The following is a 26,353-nucleotide window of genomic DNA, read 5'->3' on the forward strand; positions in this document are numbered from 1 at the left end:
AGAAAAGGGCATTAGCAAAACAATGTGATTTCTTTTACTTTGGGTTTGTTATTATTTATGTTAAGCTATTTGGCAAGATACAACTCAAGGCTGATTGAATATATATATCTTTAATATATCTTTACATACCTGCCACTATCTGGCCATTATATATCCAGAGCAACTTGAGGGGGAAGCAAAATAGTTGTTCTGTAGTATTGTAGCTCCCCACAAAACAGGATAATGAAGTCATTCCACCTTGCTGGAAAGGAGTTTATTTCTTATTTCTTGGGTAGCCCCAGAAAACATTCTTATCAAAACTTGGCTCTGATAGGCCAACCCCATTCTAAATGTAAAGACACAGTGACAGGCAGAGACATTGGGGCTAAAGAGCTCAACTATCAGCTGGTAAAGTGAGTAAGGTTGATAAGCCTGGTATTTGTCCTCCCTTCACCTAGGTAGATGGGCCTGTTTTGGTCGCTGCAATGCCAAAAGGAGGAGGCAAGTGGGCTTCCCCTATTCTTCTACCTGACATTTAATGTTGAAAGTTAGAACATTTAGCAAGCAAAGGGAGCAATCATAACACCAAACTCACACAATGGCCACTGCAAGATTTATAATGGTCAGTCCTTTTATTCAACTAAAACCTAACAGAAGAAACAAATGCCAGTTTTAGCTTACTCTTTTCTCTGAGATCCCAAGAAAGCTAAATTGTCCTTGTGAATATTTTACTCTAATTCCTTTTGCTATTCAAAGAAAACTTTCTAATTCTCTAGAAAGTTGTTTTTGCCCAAAGGAAGGATATGTATTTCTATAAAGCATCATCATAATTTTCTTACACAGTAACCATGGTTGTATTGTTACGTGGTGTCAATTTGGACTAGTTTGAGAATATTTGAAAGTTATCTCAATAAGTTTGTAAAAGAAAAATCCTTCCTGTCTCAGATTTTTTGTTCCAGTTTATTCTTCCAGTTTCTATGTAATCTTGTTTTCTTTGATATTCTGAGTACTAGGGAAATATTAATTGAAGGCAAGTAGAAATGCATTAATACATCTAAATTTCTGGAGTACACAAAAATGAATTAGAACAATACTTCTGGTGGGTTCAGTGGTTTAATCTGAATAGTTTAAATAATCTGACTATATTTCTCTTCTAAAATGAAACACTGTAGTTAGTTTTGAATACAAAAAGATTCCCCAAAACTAAGAAATATGTTCAGATAAGCTATATAAATCCCAATTTATATCCTAGTTTTTGTTTTAAAAGTACTTTTTATGGAACGCATTTGACTGGAAGCCAACGTATCTGCTTTTAAATCCTCCCTTTTGCTACCATTTATGTGACCTGAGAGCAATTTACTTCACCTTCCTGAGCTTCATTTTTCTTATCTGTAAAGTGAGTGAGCTAGCTAGATCAGACTATCCATAATCCCTTCTAAAATCTTTTGATTTTGCTTTTGAAGGCTTGTTCAAATTCCAGAAGGGTCAATGAGGATGCTACTTTACATCTTTGGGAAGAGTTGAGATAAAAAAGGGTTACTTCTGGTTCATCCATTAGAACCTAGTCAATAGCAGTAAGGCCCTCTATTAACAATTTATAATTCTTCCACCTGACTTCTAAAGTATTTTCTCTAAGAATACTTCCAGGAAGCATTGGGACTCTAGGACAAAGTTCATTCTTTGGAATAGAAAGTCATATGATCAGCCAACCTACAGCACATGAACATCCCTGGGTAGAAATATCCATAATCAAATAAAGGGAAGATGCTTATACAAGTATTAAAAAACAGTTGATGAGGTGATTTTGGGGAGAAGGGAAGGAAAGATGTTTTTTCCTTAATTGAAGCATAAAATTGAAAAAGAAGGTCAGCAGTTCTAAGAAGCCAAATAAGCTTACTAATAAATTCATTGTTAGTGAGCTTGTGGAATCAGTAAGAGCCACACAGCCATGCAACTCAGGTTGAGCCACATGCAGAGGTGATGAGTTAGTGACAGCAGCTGTCAAATTGACCTGGATTAGCCTTCAGAATTAGAAGGGAGATGGAGACTGGGATGCCAGCTTACCCTGAAAATCCCCCTCATACTTATCCACAATTGCTCCACTCATTGTCAAACAGCTGCAATGACATAATGATAGGATTCGGAGAAAGGAATAAAAACAAGGAAACAAGAACAAAACTGAGAAAATGCTGAAAATCACAGTAAGGTAGAATTCAGTTAAGAACCAGTTAAGCAAACAAAATAATTACAGGCATTATACTATGGGCTACAAAAATTATTTCAAAGACTTGTAAAAATTAGGACAAAACTCAACAGTTTGGAAAGCAACAACAGCAATAACAACAACCAAAAAAAAAAAAAACTGTCTGTGTGTATGTTTGTATAGGGAAATATATATTTGTTCTCAAATTCTGCCATGAACTATTTAAAAACTAAAAGGTCACTGCTTTCTGGTCCCTCCCAAAAATTTTTTTTCTAAAAAAAGATATCCCATCCCATTTTAAAAATCAAATATATATTTCTTTTTTTCTTTAAAACTTTCCTAAATCTCTTTAAATTACTCTTGATAATTTCCACTACCCTCTTCTTCCTTCTTGTACTTGGAAAGGGTAAGAAAGCAGAATGATGTGATCCATTATAAGGGAGTGTTTTCTATTCTACATCAGCTACTATAAAGGTGTCTTGGGATTTTTTATTTTATTTTATTTTATTTTTTGCTTACAGAGACCGTTGTTTTGAAATGTATTACTATTAAAAAAATCAGTTTGGGAACATGGATGCTGAATAAGAAAAAAAATAAATGAACAGCAAGTATACATTTGTAAAAATGCCTTGGCTTGAAAGATTAAGGTCTTTTGTTAGGAAAAAAGGCACCATTTAATGAAGCAAATGAAAATGGTGTTTAAATATGTTTTTCAAGGACTTTTCCTATAACTTAATAACCATACATACATGCAATAATCCATCATAATGGATTATAACCTTATGAGTTGTTGTAGGGATCAAATAAGATAATTGTAAAATATGTAGCACAGTTCCTGGCACATAATAGGCACTATACAAGTGCTTCTTCTTTTACATCATTATAATGATTGCTGTCTTATAAACTGTAAATCATTCTTAATAACTCTGTTGAAGCTACTGGATAGTTTAAAATGAAATGAAAAATGTGACTCCTTTTGAGAAGACTACAAAGAAAACCTGTTTAACCTAGGATCTGCATGAGTGCAAATCCAGAAGCTTTAGACAATGTTTAAAAATAAAGCTGCCTGTTCATGAAGTTATTTCAAAAGTCACATTAAATGGACTATTATTACTATCAAGCTAAGCAGGCATATTGTCTAAGAAGATATCCTTTTGTTCCTGGAGTCAAGCATCAAACTATCTGCTCTCTCAGTAGAGGTTTACCTGACCCAAAGTTTTGACTTCCTAAATAATGGAAACTTTTCTATGGCATTAATCATTCATATCAAGTATGCTTTAAAATTCACCTTTAAATCTATACTTGGGCTTGGTCAATGCCTTGAAAGAAAGTGGATTTCAAAAGTGCTTTCTTTTTCCTTTTTCAACAAGTCATACTTACTGAACATATCTGTGGATTGGACTTTTATTCTTAAAAATGGAAAAAATCAATTTAGGTGGGAAAACAGCTTAGCTATTTTATTTATTAAAATAAAAATCTTTATTGATGAACATGAAGATAAATTATAGCTCACTATTTAGGATCCTAGCCAAAAACTATAATGCCATCAAGATTCTCAATTTGTATAAAGAGGAATGATGTGTCATTATACTTTAAAAAAAAATTTTGGGTCCTTCTTTTTATCAGTGTCATGTTAACATATTCAATTGACTAACTATACAAATGCCTTTATTCAGTTACTTGTTCATCCTCTCTTAATCTGGGACTCAGACAAGTTTTGTGATTCTATCCATTTCACATAGCAACAGAAAACTCCCAAATCTTTAAGCAAAAAAGGCAGACAAGCCTATTTTGATGCCTGTTGTTTCATTAGTTATCCACATTCCTGTCATTTTTTTTCACATTTTCAAAGGACTTTTTAAAGATTTACTTCTTCAGAGAAATTAAAAATGTATGAAACATCAGGTATCAATATCAAAATGTTAAGTTCAAAAAAAGGACCTGGGCTCTTTGCAAAATGACCTAAATTCTAGCTGCTTTTCAATGGCTTTGTTACTAGGAGTAAAAGGATATTATCTTAGAAGTTACACATGACATGAACACAACAATCTCAATGGTAAACAGAAATAGATTAGCCATCAATAAAATCAAATAAACTTTCTGTCATTCATATTCTATTAAAGTTCATAGAAAACTTTTAGAGAGCCAGTGGCTTTGTTACCTGTAGACATGCTTTCCCCAGAGGACATGCCATCTATCACAAGGTGGTTCACAGACTGTGAACCTGAGCCAGAGGTGTTTACTGTAGGAGGCTGTGGAGGTGGCAAAGTGGGTCTCTGTCGAGGCTTAGGAGTGGGTCGTGATTTGCTTAAAGTGCTTGTGATGACAGGAGCAGAGAAAGAAGGTGTTGTAGCAGGGGGAAGCTGGCCTGAAACCAATAAATAACCTTGAGGATAGTTAAGTCCATAGGGAGAAGGAGTGCTTGGTGGTGTGGGAGACAGGCTGACTGGGGATGGCTGGCCAGCAGACTGGTCAGTCATACCACCTAACTGACTGAAGGTGACCTTGGGTGGTATAGGTGCCAGCTTCTTTGAAACTGAAAGAAAAATAAATTTAAAATATTATTAAATTGCAATCACTTCACTTAGCTTCTAAATATAGTTTTATATTCTTATCCTGACCTTTTACTAAATCTAATAGATACTGAAAACTACTGCTTAATTAATCCTTGTGTACATTCATTCAACAACATTTATTTAGAACTTATTACATGCAATATACATGCAGGATAAATTAAATGGTAAGGGTTCAAACCTCAACAGAGTATAACGAAGAAATTAATAGCAGATATTCTCTCAGAATTTCTACCGTATTATGTCCTACTGTTACAAGTTACTGCTGTGCATAATATCCAGAAAAACTGCAGAAGTAACTAAAGAGAATTTTTCCAAATTAAAGAACACTAATTTGAATAATTGAATTATAACTGAATAATTCAATTATGCCTATAATAATCCCATATTTTTCTCCCTGAAAGTGCAGAACTTAAACATAGTTATTTCTAGTATCAAATTTATATTTGATATATCATACTCTAACTTAATTTCAGTTTTGTTTTGTTTTTTTTTTTGAGGGGAATGGGATTATTGCTGAATCTTAGAATGGGAATGGAAGTCTAGATACTACATGTATTAACTTTGGGGAAGTGAGATTTTTCCTGTTATGACATACACTATTCACTTGCAGAACCCTATGGGGTAGGGGGTAGGTAAGTGTACCATTCACAACCCATAGTTGAACTCACAGTTGCTGATGAAAGCATAAATTTTAACATTAAGTTATCAGAAATAATACTGACAGAGAGGAAGTGTGTCACTGAATGCAATCTAACCAAGAGAAGCTGACATTTACACTTTTTAAAAAAGTTAGAATATTTGAGTATATTATGAAGATTGAATCACAATAATGCCCATATAATTAGCCAACTGGGTAAATTCAACTTAAAGTACAAGACTTTAGACTGGTTGCTGAATATCATATTGATAGCACATTGAGTAAATGACCAAATGTTTAATGTTCCATCCAAATGTTTAGACAAAGGCTCACTATACTGAAAAGAAAATCTATTGTATTTAGAATCTGCATTCAAATTTTCCTTCTGCCTGGGTGACCTGAGACAAGCTTCTTCATTTCTCTGAACCTCCGTTTCCTCATTTGTAGAATGAAGGAGTGGGAATAGATGGCAATCCTAAATCTAAATGTACAAAATTAGCTATCCTGTTCAATGCAAATATGCCAATTTCTCAATGTTTTCCTATCTCTTCTAAGAGATAAACTGGTATTGACAACTGGAGGTGTGAAAAAGAGAGACTATTTAGAACTAGATTGAAACAAATAGCTCATAAAATTTTTTTGACCAGAAAACAAATCAAAGTTCAATTTAAGATCATTAGAAACTTTTTTAATTTGAAAGGAAAAACTCAAGATGGAGAACTCTGATCTCCAGCTGAGTCATTTAATTGATTCCGGATATAAATCATTTCACTACCCTATTCTTCAGTTTTTACATTTGGAAAAAGTGAGAAAATGATTTTATTTCCAAATTTTTCTCATCCTGTCTCTTTCCCCACTGGCTTCCTTTCCCTATGTGGATAAGAAAGGCTATATTTCCCCATCTCCAATCTGGAAACATATAAATACAAACTAGAGATTTCTTTTTCACTTTTGGGTGTTGAAATGGATAGTTCATCATGGAAGATTCTGGCAATTATGCTCCACTCAACCATTTTGGACTTTTCTTGCTTCTTTTTTTTTTTTTTTAATTTTAATTTTATTTTTTGTTATTTTTTATTAATTTTTATAATTATAACATTTTCTTTGACAGTACATATGCATAGGTAATTTTTTTTTTTTTACAACATTATCCCTTGTACTCCCTTCTGTTCTGAGTTTTTCCCCTCCTTCCCTCCACCCCCTCCCCTAGATGGCAGGCATTCCCATACATATTAAATATCTTATAGTATATCCTAGGTACAATATATATGTGCACAACCGAATTTTGTTGTTGTTGTTATTGCAAAGGAAGGATTGTATTCGCAAGGTAAAAATAATCTGGGAAGAGAAATAAAACAAAACAAAACAAAACAATGCTCTCAGTTTACACTCATTTTCCAGTGTTCCTTTTCTGGGTGTAGCTGATTCTGTCCATCATTGATCAATTGGAATTGGATTAGCTCTTCTCTATGTTGAAGATATCCACTTCCATCAGAATACATCCTCATACAGTATCATTGTTGAAGTGTATAATGATCCCCTAGTTCTACTAGTTTCACTCAGCATCCGTTGATATAAGTCTCTCCAAGCCTCTCTGTAGTCCTCCAGTTGGTCATTTCTTACAGAACAATAATATTCCATAATATACCATAATTTACCCAACCATTCTCCAATTGATGGACATCCATTCATTTTCCAGTTTCTAGCCACTACAAAAAGAGCTGCCACAAACATTTTGGCACATACAGGTCCCTTTCCCTTCTTTAGTATTTCCTTGGGATATAAGCCCAGTAGTAGCACTGCTGGGTCAAAGATTATGCACATTTTGATAACGTTTTGGGCATAATTCCAGATTGCTCTCCAGAATGGTTGTATTCTTTCACAACTCCACCAACAATGCATCAGTGTCCCAGTTTTCCCACAGCCCCTCCAACATTCATCGTTATTAGTTCCTGTCATCTTAGCCAATCTGACAGGTGTGTAATGATATCTCAGAGTTGTCTTAATTTGCATTTCTCTGATCAATAGTGATTTGGAACACTCTTTCATATGAGTGGAAATAGTTTTAATTTCATCATCTGAAAATTGTCTGTTCATATCCTTTGACCATTTATCAATTGGAGAATGGTTTGATTTCTTATAAATTAAAGTCAATTCTCTGTATATTTTGGAGATGCTTTTCTTGCTTCTTTCATTTCTTTTGCTATCTTCTTCCCCATTAAACTCTTTTAAAACTACCCAAATCAAACTCTTCAGTTCTAACTCTTTAACTTGCCTTCATCTATATGGTGTCCATACTATACATTTTCATTTATCTTATTCTACAACTTCAAATGATTTAATTGTACATATCAGCATGCTCAGTCCTCTTTAGGTCTCAAAACCCAGTGCTCTCTGGCAAACTTTGCCTCACCAATACCCTTGGATACTACTAGACTGATTGGTCTTGGAGCAGTAGTTCTAAATGTCTCCCAGCCACTATTTTTCATTTTCTTCTCTCCAGCTAGCTTCTCCTTTCCAACTGATTTTCAACTGTGAAGATAGCCTTTCCTCCCTTTCTATCCATGATCTCTGTTATTATTCTTGGATGTGTCAGGTCAATGTATGGCCCTGTTTCCCTACTCAACATCTCAACTTTCCTGATGAATTGCCCTTCTCTGGCCACCTTTTGTTGTCTCTTCCTCTTAGAATGTAGATTCATGGAAGTTAAGTTTTGCATTTTTATCCTGAGCATTTAGCACTGTGTTCAACACTAGTAGGATTTAATAAATAGTTTTTCCCCTCCAGTTTTTAATTTTATTTGTCTTAATCTCTTACTATTCTAGTTTCCATCCCTTTTTCTCTTAAAACAACTTTCATGACCAATGGGTCATGGGTTATTGATATTAATAACAAATGTATTCTGTTTAAAAAATGTATTTTCTCCATCTCTAAAACTAGAGAGAGAGATAAATAGCATTAGAAAACTTTAAATCATAGGTTGTTAGGATTACTAAGTGAGAACTGAGGTTGTCTGGACAGTGACAAGGTGAGAATTCAGGTTTTCTGGACAATTACAAGGTGAGAACTCAGGTTGACTTGATAGAGGGGGCAAGCTCATTGGCTGGGGTGGTTCTTCCCAGAAGCCCTTGCATTATCCCACGCCCATTCTCTGGGAGAATAAAAGAGAGGACTCTCAGAGATAGAAGAAGACTCTCTGCATTACATCAGGCCTGACGGGGCTCTCTGCAGGAAGGGAAGTCACTTCTAAGGACAAGAGTTAACAGCAACTGCCTGGAGACAACGGTTCTCTACAGGAAGAAGAATCTGTCGGAGAGATTTGAGTAGAAGACACAGCAGATCTCTTCCCAGAGAGCGATCCAGCAGCTTCTGGAGACGACAGCTCGCTACAATAGGTCAATTTCTTTTAAGTTTCAGAGTTAGAAAGAACTACAGTTGGCTATTCAGTCCAACTCATAACTAAATACTACTCTCAGATACACTGAGAATTGTCATCTCCATATTCCAGTTTTAATTAGCTCTAATTTTAGGAAACTTTTCCTGTTATAAACCCTAAACTGGTCTTCTTGGGATTTCAAGTTTTGCTTTTATCTTTAGAGGCTAAAGTTTAATCTCTTTCTTGATATGACAACTTTTTAAGTCTTCAACAAGAAATTAGTAACTATTTCTCTCTCCATCTGGGAAAATATTCTTATTTTTAAAACTTTTTTTTTGGATTTATTCCATCTGCCTGGGGGAAAAAAAAACATTTTTAATAACAACTTTCTCCTCCGACACTGTGGGCACCAACTTCCAAATTAAGCTTGATACCATAGCTAAGTATCACTACTTGGGAACTTAAAATATTTATTCATAGTTGGGACAGCCCTTTGCTATGGAGTAATTTTGATAAGTGCTTAATAAACATTATCTTATTTCACCCTCACAAGAACCCTGAGAGGTAGGAGCTATTACCCCATTTTCAGTTGAGAAATTGTGACAAGAATTTAAGGTCATATAGCTATTAAGATCTGAGGCTGGATTTGAACACAGGTCTTCATAATTTCAAGGACCAGTGAACTATCCACTGTGCCATTATATGAAGAGGTAAAATTAATTTTAATTATATAAATGTCTTGCCTAGGACAAGTAATTTTAGAATCCAATAAAAGTAAATAGGTTCAATTTGATCCTTAATAATGAGTCTCTTGCTTTTATGCTGGACAAGTTAGTGGAATGTATTACAATTTTTTAAATAAAATAAGTAATTAATGTACTAGGAGAAAGGAAAAACTTGCTGTACAAATATGATATTTGTCAAATCTGGTACACCTAGAGTTCTTTGATGAGCTAAGTAGGAGTATGAACAAGAGCAGAAAGTGGATTTAATTTGTAAAGACTCTAAAACAAAACAAAACAACAACAACAACAAAAAAAACAAACAGGAAAAAAAAAAAAAAACCTTATCTGATTCCATACCAAAGGTTCAAAAAACTGTGTCACTGTAATGGGTAAAATTTCACTAAAGGTATGCAAATAGCTGAGAGAAACAAATATAAATGACAATTACTCAGGATTAATGATGGAACAAGTTATTTTGTAAATGATGTTTACAGATCAATTAATAATTTAACATACATTTTAAAATTAGATATTATGTTACAGGCATTGTGCTAGGCACCAGGAATATGAATGCAAAAGCAAAACAATCCCTGTCCTTTAAAAGAGGTGGAAGTAAAGGAGGAAGGTAAAATATGTTCACAGATAAATAATCTATTTTTAAAACACATGGTGATTTGAGGAAGAGATGTCTCTTGAAGTATATAGCACTGAAGCAAAGAAAAGCCCAGGGATTCCAAAAGACCTGGATAAGTGTGGAGAATATTTTCAGTATGCTGCAAATGGTTTATGCTTAATTGGGACAGAAGTGGGAAAGGAAATACTGTGTATGGAAATAGCAAATAGGATAGTTTAGCTGGACCATGGGTTCTGAAAGAGAATATTTGAAGTATAACATTCTGGATAGGCTGAAGCTATATTGTGAAGGACATTAAGCATTAAAACAGAGGAATGTATATTTTATTCTAGAGGCAAGAGGGAACCACTGAAATTTCTTGAGCAGGAAATTGACATAGTTGGATTGATACTTTAGGAATTTGAATTTAGCAGCTGAGTTTAAGGCTAGATGGGAATGAAAACTGAAGGAAATATATAGGGAGACCAATTATAAGGCCATTGTAATAGACCAATGTAATTCCCCATTTTTGGGATGAAGAACCATATTAAATGGAAGAAAAGACATGGAAAATGATCCAGAGAAAGAAGGAAGAAGAGATCAGATGGGTAGGAAAATTACTATGACAAACCAGAATCACAAAAATCCAGAGAGGAGAAAGTATCCAAAAGGAGATGGTCAAATGCTGTGTGTGGATATATACATATATATGAATAAGAATTGAGAAAAAAGTCTATTAGATTTAGATTTAGCACTAGAGAGATCTTTGGTAATCTTAGAGAGAGCAGTTTAAGTCAAGTGGAGGGACTAGAAGTCAATTGACAAGATGCTGAGAAGTGAGTTAGAGATGAGAAAGTGCTGAGAGAAAATCCATGCAGCTTTTTCTTTCATATAGTCTTTTGCTTTGTGAAAGGGAGGAAGGCTACATAGGATGATGCTCTTCTGTTCTCAAAGAGGTCTGGATGGGCTAGTTGGGTAGTTCATATGTGTTCCTGATGCCACAGTCCCTTTAACACTCAAGTCCTGGTAGAAGTGAATTATACCTCTGCCTTGCTAGGTTCTACTAACTGTACAAAGAGAAAGGAAAGTGAACAAAGCTAAGGGAGAGAAGGTTCCTGCACACTGCTAGATTTGCCTATAGCATATTAGAGCTAGAAAGAGACTTTAAAATTACTTATTCCAAGCCCCCATTTTACTGAGGCATCAAGTGATGATATAATTTCTTTGAGATTATATAGATACATCTGAATATAAGTACAGGGCAAAATTAATTATTTCCAAATTCAGACTGTCAATTGGAGCCCTAGGTAGTATTTATTAAGCCCCCATAGCTGCTTCCTTTGTGTGACTGGTTTATTAAAGGAAGTTTAAAACCAACTGGAACTCAGACTCTCAATGGGTTAAAGACAAAGACAAATGAGAAAGGAGGCAAAAGTGATACCTTTCCGGAGTGTATGAGGGCTCTGATCCATGGGTGGCTGAATGAAAGTAGTCATCGGTTGTGTACTCACACAGAGGACCCCATGACCAGAGCTTTGACTCTCCTTTTGCCCAGATCCTGGAGAAAGCTCCTTGTTTTGTAAAGTGCTGAAACAAATATAAGGAATGACATATAAACTTATTAAAACTCAACATCACCTTCACTTAATGAAAATACTAATCATTTTTCAAGACACAAGTTAAATCTCTATTCTGAGGGAAAGTTCCACTATCCAAGTTAGCCAATCATTACATATCTCCCTTCTCTGGGCTTTGGTAGTATTTATCAACTTTACACTCATGTGGCACAAACACACACAGATATATGTTCTACCTTTTCAAGTCTATAAATCTTCCCAAGCTTCTTGAAGAAAGAACCTGTCCTATCCATATTCCTATCTTTTTTTGTTCCAAGTATAATTTTTGAAAATTGAAGATAATTGGTAAATATTTTATTATTCAATGGATAAATCTAAACCTGAATACCACAGATATTTCAGTACTTTTTTCTCCATTCCATATTTGACTAGCAATGTATTGTATTTGTGGTTGAGTGGGAGCTATCTCTACTATTACCGAGTTTCAGGAGGGAAAAATGTCAAGTAATGTTTATTCTAATAAAAGTATTTGGGGAGGAAGGAGTAGATGAGGAGCAAAGTTTTTTTTAAGAGTATACAGAAACAGGGTCCTGTTTAGGGATTCTTAAGCCCTTTTCTCTGACTGTCAGCTTTCCTATCCTTGGGATTGAAGCATTTAAAAGTATTTTCAGTAAGTAAATTAAATTTTAAAATCAATCCCTGAACATATTTCTAAAAGCCTGGCCTCTATCCTCTAATCCTAAACTATGACATCTCCACTCTAAGAGTATGATTCTGACAGACTTTTGACATCTGACAATGGTTCATTCATTTACTGATTCTTATATTTTTCAAATTTGTAAGTAATGGTGAATCCTGGGACCTTCACTCAACACCAGAACTATAGCCACTTAATAATTTCATGCTGCTCTAGGAAATATCTTAATCATGTAAATAAGCCTCTTGGGGCCACTCAGCTCCAAAAGGAGATTCAACCTCCTTACCCTTTCTTCTCAGAACCACTGCATGTTAAAGGACATCCAAGTCTACATCTATCCTACTTTGCGGTAGTATTTTAAAGGAAAGGGACATAACTCTTTTTAGAGGAACTGCCTCTCTCCCCCAAATCCTGGGGATAAGTCTGGCTTTATAATTTATCTCCAAACTTTATCAAATAGCTCTGGGCTTTAATTGGTTAGTAATTATTCCTATGGGAAACTGGAGTGGATTAAAAATAAAGTTGTAGCACATCAACCATATTAAAGGGTAAACAATCTTTTCGTTGAAAGAACAAGGCAGGCACAGTCAAACAAAATTTTATCAGCTAACTCCTAGGTTAGCTATTTTCAATGACCCAGGGAGGCTAAAAGATAAGGAGTCAAGAAATAGTTTTAACAGACTGAGAGGATGATAGTGCCTTTGGCCAAGTAATGAGGTAATTTGGAGGGGGGAAAGGATTTTTTAAAAAACTTAACAAGTTTAGTTTTAGATTTGTTGAGTTTAGGACATCTATAGCATAACTATTTCTAATTCCTAATAGGAAGTTGGAGATGCAACACTGGAGGAAGTGGCAATATTGGAGCTGCCTAAGTAAAATTTGAGAATCATAAGCCTAGAAATGATAATTCAATCCATAAGAAGTTGAGGAGATTGCCAAGAGAAATAGAAAGAGAAGATGAGAAATAGGCCAAAGACTGAGGCCTGTAGGACACCAATGGTTAGCAATAATGACCTGGATGAAGATTCAGCAAAGGAAAATGAAAAGAAGTCAGACAGGTAAGAGGAGAGAAACCAGGAGAAAATGGTATTTCAAAAACCTAGAGAGAAGAGAATGTGAAAGGCTCCACAGAGGTCATGAAGTTTGAGGACAGAAAAAAGATCTTTGCATTTGGCAATTAAAAGATTATTGTTAACTTTGGAGAGAGATCAAATGATGAGGCTGGAAGAGAGAGCTTTAAGAGCTAAGAAAAGAATCTGAGGAGAGGAAGTGTAGATACCTATTGGATATGGTCTTCTTAAGAAGTTTAGCAACAGATACCAGAGGGATAGACAATACTGAAGAGGATGGATCAAGGGAGTATTTTTTAATGAACAAAAGGATAGGGGCCTGTTTGTAGAGAGTAGGGAAATAGCCAATGCACTGGAAGAGATTGAAGGTAAGTGAGAGAATGGAGATGACAAAGGAATAAATCTTCAGGATTATTCAGGATGGAATAGGATGGTTTGTGCACACACAGCAGATTAGCCTTGGCAAGGAAAAATATCATTCCCCCCTTTAGATAGAAGAGAGAGTAGGCAGAAGGTATCTGCATGGTATCAAATAAAGAGGAGGGGAGAAGGAACTCTTAGTGAATGGGCTCACCTTTTCTTTCAGCAATATAGCTTGGGGCGACAGGGAGAGAAGGGTCAGGAGAGTTTTGAGAAGAGAAGAAAAGATTAGAAGAACTTCTGTGGCAAGTAGGATAGAAAATTAGGAAGGTATAAAAAGATTTCCTAGTAGGAGGAATTATATAGGATTGAAGACAATGGCAGGCGGAAGTGACCCCAAAGTTTAGGCTTAGCAAAGCACAATTAATGATATGGTAAAGGGACCAGGGACTTGAGGAAAGTGTAGAATTAAACTGGCTTAAATGGCTAAGATAAGGAAAGAGACAGAGAGTAGAAGAGAGAAGCATTCAGTCTGACTCTTGCAAATTTTTCTACAAATAGCTCTAAAATTATGCTTTGAACTAAATTTTGGTTTGGCAGAGCCAAAAAAAAAAAAAAAAAAAAAAGGCTGGATAAAACAATTTTTCAGCACAAGACAACATAAAAGGTTGGCAGAAAAAGGTTTCCTCACTTCTATAGTGGTGCCCCCCCCCCCCCAAAAAAAAAGCATGTTCTTTTTTTGTCTTGCAGATTGTATTTGCACTGGGGTCAGATAATTTAAGAATTAATGGAATAATAACTGAAAGTTATAATTTAAAAAAAGAACCTATATATATCTTTTAAGAAATTGTCAAGGAGAACAATTTTAGCAGGTCTGAGAGATGTAAGTTGCTGCTATTTAGTAGTATTTAATTGATTCCCTAGGATTCTCTAAGTATACCAGCATATTATTTATAAAGCGATGGTTTTGCTTCCTTATTGCCTAATCTACTTTTCAACTTCTTTTTTGTCTCTTATCGCTATAGCTAACATTTCTAGTATAATATTCAATAATAATGGAGATAATGGGCATTTTTGTTTCATTCTGAATCTTATTAAGGGAAAGGCTTCTAGCTTTTCCCCATTACAAATTATGCTTGCTGGGAAAGCTAGTTGGCTTAGTGGATAAAGAACTAGCCCTGAAGTTAGGAGGACCGGAGTTCAAATGTAACTTAACACTTCCTGTTTATGTGACCCTAGGCAAGTCACTTAACCTCAATTGCCTCAGCAAAAACAAACAAAACAAAACAAAAAAAATAATGCTTGCTGATGGATTTAGATAGATACTATTTGTCATTTTAGGGAAAGTTCCATTTATTTCTTATGTTCTATAGTGTTTTTGTTTTGTTTTGTTTTTTTTTATAGTTTTTTTTTTTTTTTTAATAGCAATGGATATTGTATTTTGCCAAAAGATTTTTCCACATGTATTGACATGTGTTATGTTATGATTTGTGTTTTTGTTATTGATATGATAAATTATGCTGATTGTTTTCCTAATGTTGAACCAGCCCTGGTATAAATTCTGAGTTATAAATCTCCCCTAGTCATAGTATATAATCTCTATGATATAACCTTCTTGCTAGTATTTTTATTTATTTCTCATCAATATTCACTTGGAAAATTGATCTATAGTTCTCCCCCCTCCCTCCTTCTTTCTCTCTGTCTCTCTCTCTCTTGTTCTTCCTGATTTAGGTATTGGCACCATATTTATGTCAGAAAAGAAATTTGGTAGAATTCCTTTTTTTTTTTTTTTTTTTTTTTTTTTTTTGCCTCTTTTCCCAAATAGTTTATGATGAGGTAATAGGGAACCTCAAAATGATGAGGTAACTTGAACCAAATCATGAGATAAATACCTAATAATGAGGTATATACCTCAATAGGATTAAATGAGGTCTAGTGGCAGGATTCGGGGTACAGGGAGTCACATGGAGCTCCCCTGCAACCCCCTTAGGATTCGGCGCAAGGATACAAAGTTAAATCAGGTCTAGTGGCGGCGAGAGTCCCCTGTAAATGAATTTACAAGCCCGAAAACCTAGATGGGTAAAAGATGTTTATTGCCAGGTTTGGAAGCAAAGTTAAGGTCTGGTTAGTAAAAGGCATTAGATAGAGGAAGATATACGCCGAAAGCGGCGGGGACAGAGAATCTCTGATGCAAGCATCTTGGCTGGCATCTTTCAAATCTCTGAACCAAAGATGGTTCTAGCTTTGCTCTTTTTATCTGCTTGAAGAAGTAATGGGCGGAGCTCAGGTTAATTCCTAGAAGGCCAGATTTTTGGCGGGCTTTATCCAAGCCAGCTAGATCCAGTGAGGGGCTGGGTACAAGCCCAGACTAGTTTGACCAGATCTTGTATCAAAGTCCAAGTCCCAAAGAAAATTGTAGATCAAACAAGGAATACCTAAGGGGCTATCGCCCTCAACAGTTTATATAGTATTGGGGTTACTTGTTCTTTAAATATTTCATAACATTTGTGAATCCATCTAGTCCTGGGGATTTTTTCTTAGGAAGTAAATGGAAGAGTTATTTAAGTATTTTATTTCTTCTTCTGTTAATCTAAGTAATTCATATTTTAAAAAATATTCATCTATCTTTCTTAGATTATTATATTTATTAGCATATAATTGGGTAAAACCGTTCCTAATAATTGCTTTAATTTCATTGTAAAGATGGTGAAATCATACTTTTTACATTTGGTACTGGTAATTTAGTTTTCTTTCCTTTTAAAAGTTAATTTAACTCATTTTATTCTACTTTATTGGGTTTTTCACAAAAACAGCTCCTAGTTTTTTAATACATTTTACTCCTAAATTCTTCCCATTCGATTTAATTATGCTTTTAAATTGATTTTTCTCTCCATCTTATTTTCTTAATCAATGGTTTTCTTACTTTCATTTTTATTAATTTCTCCTTTCATTTTTAGGATTTCCAAATTGATTTAATTGAATGTTTTAAATTTGTTCTTTTTCTAGTTTTTTTTTTTTTTAGTCACATAGCCAATTCATTGATCTGCTCTTCTCTATGTTATTGATGTTTGCATTTAGAAATACAAAAATTTCCTCTAAGTACTGCTTTAGCTGCATCCCAAAATTTTTGATATGCTGTCTCATTATTATCATCCTCTTTAATGAAACTGATTGTTTTTAAATGGGTCCTTTGACTCACTCATTCTTTGGGATTAGATTATTTAGTTTCCAAATAATTTTTAATCTATCTTTCTATGGTTCTTTATAAGGTATAATTTTATTACATTATGATCTGAAAATTATTCATTTAATTTTTCTGAGAAAAAGATATATTCCTTTCTATTCCTAATCTATTTTCTTCAATATCTTTTGCAATATTCTCTTTGTCTCCATACACATGGCTACAATTTCAATGAAGGCTATAATCACATTGTATTTGGACTGGTGCAATAGACTTCTAATTGATTTTCCTATCTCAGATCTTTCCCTCAATCTAATTCATGCTTCATTCAATTGACAAAATGGCTTTTCTAAAGTACAAGTCTGGCCATGTCCTTCTTTATAAATTTACTCTCTTTGTAATTTTACTCCCCCTCCCTCTTTATAATTTTATCATTTATCAATGTAATTCATTTAGTTTTTCCTTTAGGTATTTAGGGTCAATTTCATTTAGCACATATGTTTTATATATCACACTTAATTTTTTTTTTAACCTTTCAGCAAATTGTAGTTTATCTGTTTATCTTTTCAGTCTATTTTTTCTTATCTAAAAACATAAATACTATTTCTACTTTTTTGAGTTCTGCTGAAGGAGAAATGAATTTTGTTCTATGTCTTTATTTCAACTCTATATGAAACTTTTTCAAGTGCGGTAAAACAGCATATTATTGGATTCTGCTATTGGATATATTTTACGGCTAAATCCTTCCCATTCAATTTATTATGCTTTTTAATTGATTTTTTTTCGCTCCATCGTATTTTCTTAACCTTCTTCCTCTCTTTGCTCTCTGGCTACTCTTCACAAAGAATGGAGGTCACATAACAGGAGTATGCTGAGTACCAGTGATCTATGTTTGATGCAACCAACTTCCCCTCCCCCCTGCTCCTCTTTTCCTCCCTTCACCAAGACCAAAATCACAGTTTCTTATTTTTTTCTAAAAGATATGTTACAATTCAAACCCCTGCTTCACTTATTTAGGTCCTTAAATGTGAGGTGATTTGTCACTGGAATTGTGTTTGAATTCTTTCCGGCATGGCAAAACCTGCAAGAATGTGTATAATCTAGAATGGTTGTATAGAATCCAAGGTCATTCTGAGCACCAAATTGAGGCAAATGATTAGAATCTTGTAGAATTCCTTTAATGCATTCTAGAATTTTGTTAGGAATTGAATTTAATCTCATGGACCATAATTTGATTATGGTCACAAAAGAGACAATATGCAAATTTCAATAATACAACATAAAATAGAATACTTTTCCTTTCTTTTGGATTCAGTTTCTTCTGCTGCAAAATAAAAGGATCACGTTGAGTCCCCTTGGGTCCTTTTCACCTCTAATGGACAATGAACAACCATGTATTTTTTCTACTTCTTTGAATGTTTTCCTGACCTCCCCAATTTCTTTCTCCTTGAAATTACCTTTATACAATGTACATATTTTGTATTTAAATAAACACATGTTTCACCTGCTAGAATGTAATCTCTTGAGGCTAGAGACGAATTTGTCTTTCTCTCTGTATTTCTAATATCGAGCACAGTTCAGCCACAGAGTAAGCAATTAATAAATGTTCACCAACATATAATTCCTGTTTTGCTTTTTAAAGATGCAAGGCTGAGTCAAGAGAGCAGAAGAAATGATGCATCCTTCCTTAGTGTTCTACCTGACACCTAGAATTCTGAAAGGAGGCCATGTGATATGCTGGAAAGAGTACAAGAGGACCTGGATTCATATCAAGTCATTTATCCTCCCTGGGCCATATTTTCATTTTCTGTAAATGAGGAGTTGAATTAAACAATCTATGAGGTTCCTTCAAATTCCAGATCTATGATCTAATAACCTGATTTTACTTTTCTTTCAAAATGAAGATAAAACCTGAAAAATCTGAATGGATTCATCTAAGACATGGTAGTGGGGAAAGGACATCAGATTAGTAATCTGTCACTGAATTTGTTCACTCACTAATCTTGAGAACATCATGATCTCTTGGGGCCCTAGTTTCTTCACTTATGAAATAAAAAATACCAACCCATATCTTCTTTATGAGAATAACATAAAGTTTTAGGTGGGAAATGGCTTTGAACACACAAATATGTGATGTTATTATTATAACAAAACCAATCCCCTTCTCCATAATAGTTTCAGGACTAATCTCACTCTACTAACATAGCAGTGTCATTAAAAACTTGATTAGCCAGGGGACATGTGCAGTTGCCATCTGTTGACTTGTGGAGAAACCAATTGTATTGCTTACAATATAAAGTCAATATTATCACAATATTCACCCAAGATACCTCATCTGCAAATTGGGAGATTAGACGTCATAATTTTGGAATTCTAATTTAATGATGAAAACACAGCATAAATATCTGCCAAGCAACCAAACATGGAGCACTCAACCTCTTGAAGTATGGAGAAGGGGAGTGGTGATAGAAGGGTTTCTCATTAAACCTGACAATCATGTGGATGTGGTCTCAGGAACTTTGCTTAATTAGGGAATGGGAGAAATAATATCTGGAAATTACTGTTAACTAGAAATAGAGAGAGCAGCTAGATGACACAATGGATGGAGTACCAGCTCTGAAGTCAGGAGGACTTGGAGTTCAAATCTAGTCTCAGACACTTAACTCATAGCTATGTGACCCTAGGCAAATCACTTAATCCCAATTGCCTCAGGGGAAAGAAATAGAGACATTAATAAAACACTTTTTAATCCATGAAAATTGCAAAGAGAGAGAGAAAATCTGAAATATAATCTTAGCTTTAGCAAAAAAATACTATCTTACTAAGAATGAAGATGTTGAAAAACTTCAAATCTCCCTTCCGGAGAACTTCTGAGAAGATTATTCTGTGCTAGACTTCTGAAAAAAGTCATCCACAAATATTTTAAAGAGGAAAAGCACCATAATTGAATCAAAAAGAGTCATTAAATTGGCATGCACAAATAGAGGAATCACACTTAGAGCAGTTCAGCTCTCCCTCACCCCTAGTGATTTCTCTTACCTACCTAGTCTGCTCAGCCACAGACGGGGAGCCAAAGTTAATTGGAGAATGGGAAGAAGTTGCTGAATTGTCAAGTAACTCCTCAGGAACTGGTGACTGGGATGGAACAGCAAGATCAGAAGGTGGAGCAGGAGGCTGTACAGTTGGTGGAGTACAGGATGATTTTCGAGTGACAGAGGAACCTCTTCGAGCCACCCAAGATGTATCCATAACCCTCACACCCATACTGGTTGGGGAATGACACAAAGATATATGCTTACCCTTCAATAAAATTACTAGTAGGATCCTCCCACCCCCAACAAAGCAGAAACATTAAAGCACATGTGCACAAAAGTGAAACATTAGCATAGCCTTAGTGCACCCTTCTTGCCTGATCCTGGGAAGCAATGCCATAGTTACTTCTGAATGAAAATGGGAATTAAAAGCAAGTTTTTCTACCCTCCACTTTGCTGGGGCCAGCCAATGACAACCCTTATTTCTGGAGGTTTCAATAAAGAGTTGTCTTCCTTAGCTGGAAGAATTAAAGATAGGATTGTGATACATTAATATTCTGCTACACTCAGCTGGCCATATTAATGGTGTGCCACAATCTCAAACTTTTCCTCAAAGAAGAAGATGGTTTGATAAGATTTTTGAGCAAAGGAAAGGAAAATAAATGGACAGTACAGACTGGACCTTTAGGCTACCCTGCAAAAAGCAGAAACATCAAATTATTATTTGATTAATTTTTTTTTCTGAGGTAATTGGGGTTAAGTGTCTTGCCCAGGGTCATATAACTAGGTAATGTTAAGTATCTGAGTCACATTTGAACTCAGGTCATCCTGACTTCAGAGCTAATTCTCTATTCAATTCAAAACAATTCTTTAAAGCTTTGTAAGCTACACAGCAAATTTAGCAATTATGTATTGATCTCTTGATGTTGGAAAATGTTCTTGAGTGAGAATCATGAGATTTATCCTATATGGCAGCTAACTACATGGCTTTGGGCAAGTGCCTTTTATGCCTCTATTTCCTTATATGCAAATTGGAAGATTAGACTTCACCATTTTGGAATTCTAATTTAATGATGAAAACACAGCATAAATATCTGCCAAGCAACCAAACATGGAGCACTCAACCTTTTGAAGTATTCATTAGGACACAGCTAACTTAAGGTTTAAAAGGCTGAACATGGCCCAGCAGCTATTAACAGATACCATACCTTTGAATTTTCCTAAGGCTGCATGGACAAAAACATACAAATATTAATTTCAAAGAAACTAAATCTTTCTCTGGGTGAGAAGGCTATCCCCCAATAAAGGAGCCCTTGTCAAGAATATGAGTATATAATATGTCCCTTTATTCACTTAACTTTGTACTTTTTATGTGGTCAAACTTTGTTTGCCATTGGTAATGGTGAAAATATCCCATAAATCAATACAGATTTTTGTTGAGACAGTGGGGTTGTGATGGGGATGGAGGAGGAAAGGGGAGATGATTTAGCAGGAAGAGCCATGTACTTTTAAATGAATTTGACTTTGTAAATTTCCCTTTAATTTTAGATCAAAGTCAGAGAAGTGTGAATGAAGATTGATTCATGTATCTCCCTGACCAAAAAGTCATTTATTAAAAAAAATAATTCATTCATACAAGGAAAGAAATACCATTGTGTGCCTTTACACACTTATGTGTAACTCCAATGCCTCCAAATTGGGGCATCAATAAAGGAGAAAGGAACAAAAGACACACTTACCATTTTTACATTTAAGCAAAGAACTCCCCTCTCCCAAAAGAAACATTCAAATATATTGAGAACAGCAAAACATACTTTCAATATTTAAAACTTAACACTAATTGACTATAAATAGGACTGCGGATGGGAATAGCATCTAGGGCACAGATTACCTTAGAGAATTTTCGTTTGGCATGCCTACCATAGTGGGAAAAAACACTGTAGATGTGTGATTTCCAAAAAGAGAGAGAATTAAGTTAGGATGGGAATTTTTGCCTAATTATGTATTCACCTTAATTTTTTTTTTTTCCTGGAAGGCAGGGATATGGATTAGTAATATATTTTGGCCATGTCTAAGTAAACTTCAAAATTGGAAACATATCAACAATTCTATTATAGAATATCCCAAATCTATACCCTTCACTCTTACTGAAGGTAAGTTTTGATCAGTTTTGAGGTTTGTTGTAGAAAGAATTCCTAATCAGGCCTGGATAGAATTAGATTACTCCTGAGGTACACATAACCAACAATACACTATTCTCCAACTCCCTGCTTGTACTAATGCTCTCCTTGCCAAATGCCTTATATTTAACTATTCTGAAGATATTTGTACTTGTTTTTTCCATATATACATATGTATATATATGCATATAAATATATGCTTGTGTTTATTCTACATATACATATATACTATATATAGATATAAATATAGCTAAACATAAGGTTTTGTTACTTATATAAATATAAATAAATATACATATGTATGTACCTGTATTTATTGTCTTCCCTATTAGATTGTAAATAAGTTCAATATGAATAGGGATCATTTCATTCTTTGTACCTACCCTTACTTGTATCTTCAGTGCCTAATAGTAAGCTAATTGGTTTATAGTAGTTACTTTAACAAGTACATGTCGATTGATTAATTTATTGATTCAAGAGTGAGGCATAGATAGATATACATTGTTCCTCATAGTAAATAACACACGTATCCTATTTACATATATATGCATACATGTGTATATTCACATATATGTTTGTTTATGTTCAACTCTTTGTGACCCAGTGGACCATACTGTCCATGGGATTTTTTTGGCAAAGATACTGGAATGGTTTGTCATTTTCTTCTTTGGATTAACAGAGATTAAATGACTTTCCCAAGCTCATATAGCCAGCCAAAAAGGCTGGATTTGAACTCAGGTTTTTCTTACTTCAGGTTGAGCATTCTAGCCATTGATGCCTTCTAGAAAAGTTAAAAAGCATCTAGCTATGCATGTGGGTGTGCATGTGTATATATGTATACACACATGTGCACATATACATATATGTAAATGTATATTTGGAAATCTATAGATATACACATATGAAAATAAGCTCTTACCATGGCCAAAACTAAAAAGATTCTTGAAGTTCTTTTAAGAAATAAAACTTTCTGATAGGCAAATTTCCCTGCATTATTCATTGAGAAACCCTAAACCCAAAGATTTCAGATTCAAAATTTAATGACACCAATTACAAACTTCATTGTTTCTCCATCTACTCTGATTCTGACTATAAAAAGAGCTATGCTGTATTTATAAGGGCATTCCACTTCATTTCATCATTTCTGATAGTGCTTTGGTTGTAAACTATGTCTTTTAAAAAGAAAAAAGGCAAAACTACTTCAAAGTTGATATTAATAAATAGCTACAAAGTCAATGATTTCTGACTGCCTTTGCCATTCCCCTAAACTAATTCTCATTCTATTAGATACAGGATAAATTTTTCTGAACTTTCTTAAAACCTGTGGAGCATCAGTTATGAAACTGGCTTTATTTTTTCTTGGGATGTTTAAATGTCCATTTCCTGAAAATAACAAATCTATGTGTAAAATATATTGTAATATCTGTATAAGAAGGATATTTTGAATAGGCAGCCATTTAAATGATATGGCACAATATTTTTAACTGAATCAAAAATTTTTTTATAATGACAATAATATGCACAATTTAGTTAGTGGGTATTGAGTATTTTGAAATGCATATCATAAAGGTAAACTTCAAAACCATTGACATTAAAGAGGACATCAATATAGTACAAATGATTCTAACTTGCTAGTGAAATTTAATTGTTTGAAGAAAATTGAATTTGAAACTCATTTAATAATGAATACCTATGTGTAATGTTCTTTTTTAGAATACATTGTTCTCTGGGAGCAGGTTTCTTGGGGGGCTTCTGGGAGCAGCTTTCCTTTCAATTCAATTCAGTTTAATAATCACCTCAAATGCAGCCAGGGATTAAAAGTCTAAATCTTTTACTGTCTCTTCCAAAATCTTATCTCCTTCACTTGAGACTTGGCTAGTTTTCTGGAGGCCTTCCAGATCTTGGTTTCAGTGTTCTCCACAGGACAGCCTGCCACCACTTTGCTGTCTTCCTTCATTCTGCCCAACTTGTGAATCTCCTCAACTGAATCCTGGCTATGAATCTCCCAAAGTGTATCCTGGTTGAGGCTCCTATCTTATACATTCTCTCTTAAAGGTGTGAACTCTAATAAGTACTAACTAAGTACTTCTAGAGAATTGTTAAGCACCCTGCTAAAAACCATTGTCTCTATCAATTCCACTGACTTAGCACCTTGTAAGAATTCTAACACCTATGAATTTTTGATATAGGTTTTTGCTGTACCTTTGAATCATAGCTATCCAAAAACATATATTTATATATTTAAAACATCTAAATGTATGCTAGATAAGGGAAGATTTAAAAAGAAAAAGCCAGGGCATGGATCATACTCAATTAGTCACAACTGTACTTTCATTTACATTTAAATAAAATTCTTATGCAATTAAGAATTTACTTTATATGAGATAATAATTTGGTTATATAAATCAGAATAAGTGCTAGAATGACACTTGAAAGATTGCTAGCTAGTTCCAGAGAACTCTAGTAGTGGTAAAAGTAACCTAGTGATTGTTCATTATTTTTTCACTGTTTCTTTCCTACTGATAGTTAGTAATTCCAGCTATAAAATGATCCAAATGTTTTGTCAGAGGAACCAAACTTACTGAGGTTCAAAGGGCAGGAAGAGAGACTGACTAGATTAAAAGACACAAGGAGCAGATGTGAACCAGGGCTCTAACTCCAGGTCTAGATTCTTCCCAGAATGTCTTCTGAGGCTTTGATCAGGTTGGAGGATTATTAATAATCTTTATCTATATTTTTAGATTTTATTTAAAGAATTTAAAAATCCAATCATGAAAATGGGACTAAATGATCAATTCCCTAACAATGTGAAACTATTGTTTCACATTTACACAAATATCAGAAACTCCTTCCTGAGTTAACTAACAGACTATAGATTTATGATACTTTCCCAGTTTATTCTCTAATTATTCTCATTCTTAACAGGAAGCAAAATAAATAACTTCCAAATCTGTTAGATGAATTCCAAGGTCTCCAGTTAAGTCTGTCTGGTCACTTTAGAAAAGAAAGGTTTGCTTTTTCTCTAGGAAAAAGTGAGACTCCAGGCTTCCTATCTGGCTTTCTCTATCATCATATGGAAAAGCCAGTTTATAGACAGAGGAGATCAACTTTATCTTAAGGTTTATATATTTTCTAAAATAATTCATGCCTTTCTTTTTTTTTTTCAATGAATTTCTTGATTATTAATTGATTTATTGTTAATTCTAGATTTTTTTTTAATTTGCTGGCATATAGTGGCTAGGCTATTTATAAGAGTATAGCCAGACAGAATGTTATGCTGACTTGCAAATGGAAATACTAAAGAATATAAAGATTTCTCAGCATATTTCAGTCTCATTATAAAAATTGGTTAGGTGATGAAACCAGTTAGCAAATCATTTGGTATGTAATTTCTCAGAGTAAATTTTACATCTGTGAAAAATCATAATTACTATTATTAGTAGATTAATAGGAAAAATACAATTAAAATATAAGATAATAAGCAAATTAGCAACTCATAAATAAGTACAAATAAGAAATCCAGAAAAATAGAGGAGATATCATAAAGTAAAGACTTTTCAAAAAAGAAAATCAATAAACCATTAGCTAATTTGAATCAAGGAGGCAGGAAATCAAATTATCAAAATTAAAAAAAAATGAAAAAAATGAATTCACAAGAACTAGTGAGGAAAAACAAAACATTGTGACATACCTTTCTAATGGCTAACCCACCTACTTTGGGGCCCTGTCCAAAATGGAGGATTGTGGGAAGCAATAAAAATTTCTAATTATTTAGATCTTACTAATAGTGCTTTGAAGAGACAACTGCTTGGTTCATATCAACTTCTGACTTAAAAAGAGAGGGGTTTAAATGTGTGTGTATGTGCATGTGTGTGTTTAATCTTGGCTGTTGACGAGGGATAAGAGATGCAATTTGTTGCTTTATATCCTAACTATTGACTACAGATGATGCAGAACTCTACATAAGTTTTAAATGGGAGATTCATTTTTTTTGGTAGTTTTTGTTGTTATTTTTTATCCTAACTGTTAACTAGCATGGGTGATACAGAATTCTATATAAGGTTTTATCCCAGTTTTATTAAATTATGCTTTTAGGAATTCAACAGACATTTGGATGTCTTTTATAGCTGCTGTTAAGTTTTATAAA

General features: G+C 34.2%; 1 protein-coding gene across 5 annotated transcripts in view; it reads right to left on the minus strand.

The window, feature by feature from the left end:
* Positions 1-26,353, minus strand: part of ARHGAP44 (Rho GTPase activating protein 44) — a 175,502-nt gene that overhangs the window by 11,727 nt on the left and 137,422 nt on the right. For 2 of the 5 annotated variants that reach the window (XM_074312026.1, XM_074312024.1), the window contains exons 17-20: positions 21,235-21,252; positions 20,038-20,259; positions 11,551-11,696; positions 4,344-4,718 (exon numbers count right to left, since the gene is read on the minus strand). In XM_074312026.1, coding sequence (XP_074168127.1) covers positions 4,344-4,718; positions 11,551-11,696; positions 20,038-20,259; positions 21,235-21,252 — 761 coding nt within the window. The remainder of the gene's footprint in view (positions 1-4,343; positions 4,719-11,550; positions 11,697-20,037; positions 20,260-21,234; positions 21,253-26,353) is intronic. The other 3 variants (XM_074312027.1, XM_074312025.1, XM_074312029.1) reach the window with 2 other exon arrangements.

This window comes from Sminthopsis crassicaudata, chromosome 4 (assembly GCF_048593235.1).
Source record: "Sminthopsis crassicaudata isolate SCR6 chromosome 4, ASM4859323v1, whole genome shotgun sequence".
NCBI lineage: Eukaryota > Metazoa > Chordata > Mammalia > Dasyuromorphia > Dasyuridae > Sminthopsis > Sminthopsis crassicaudata.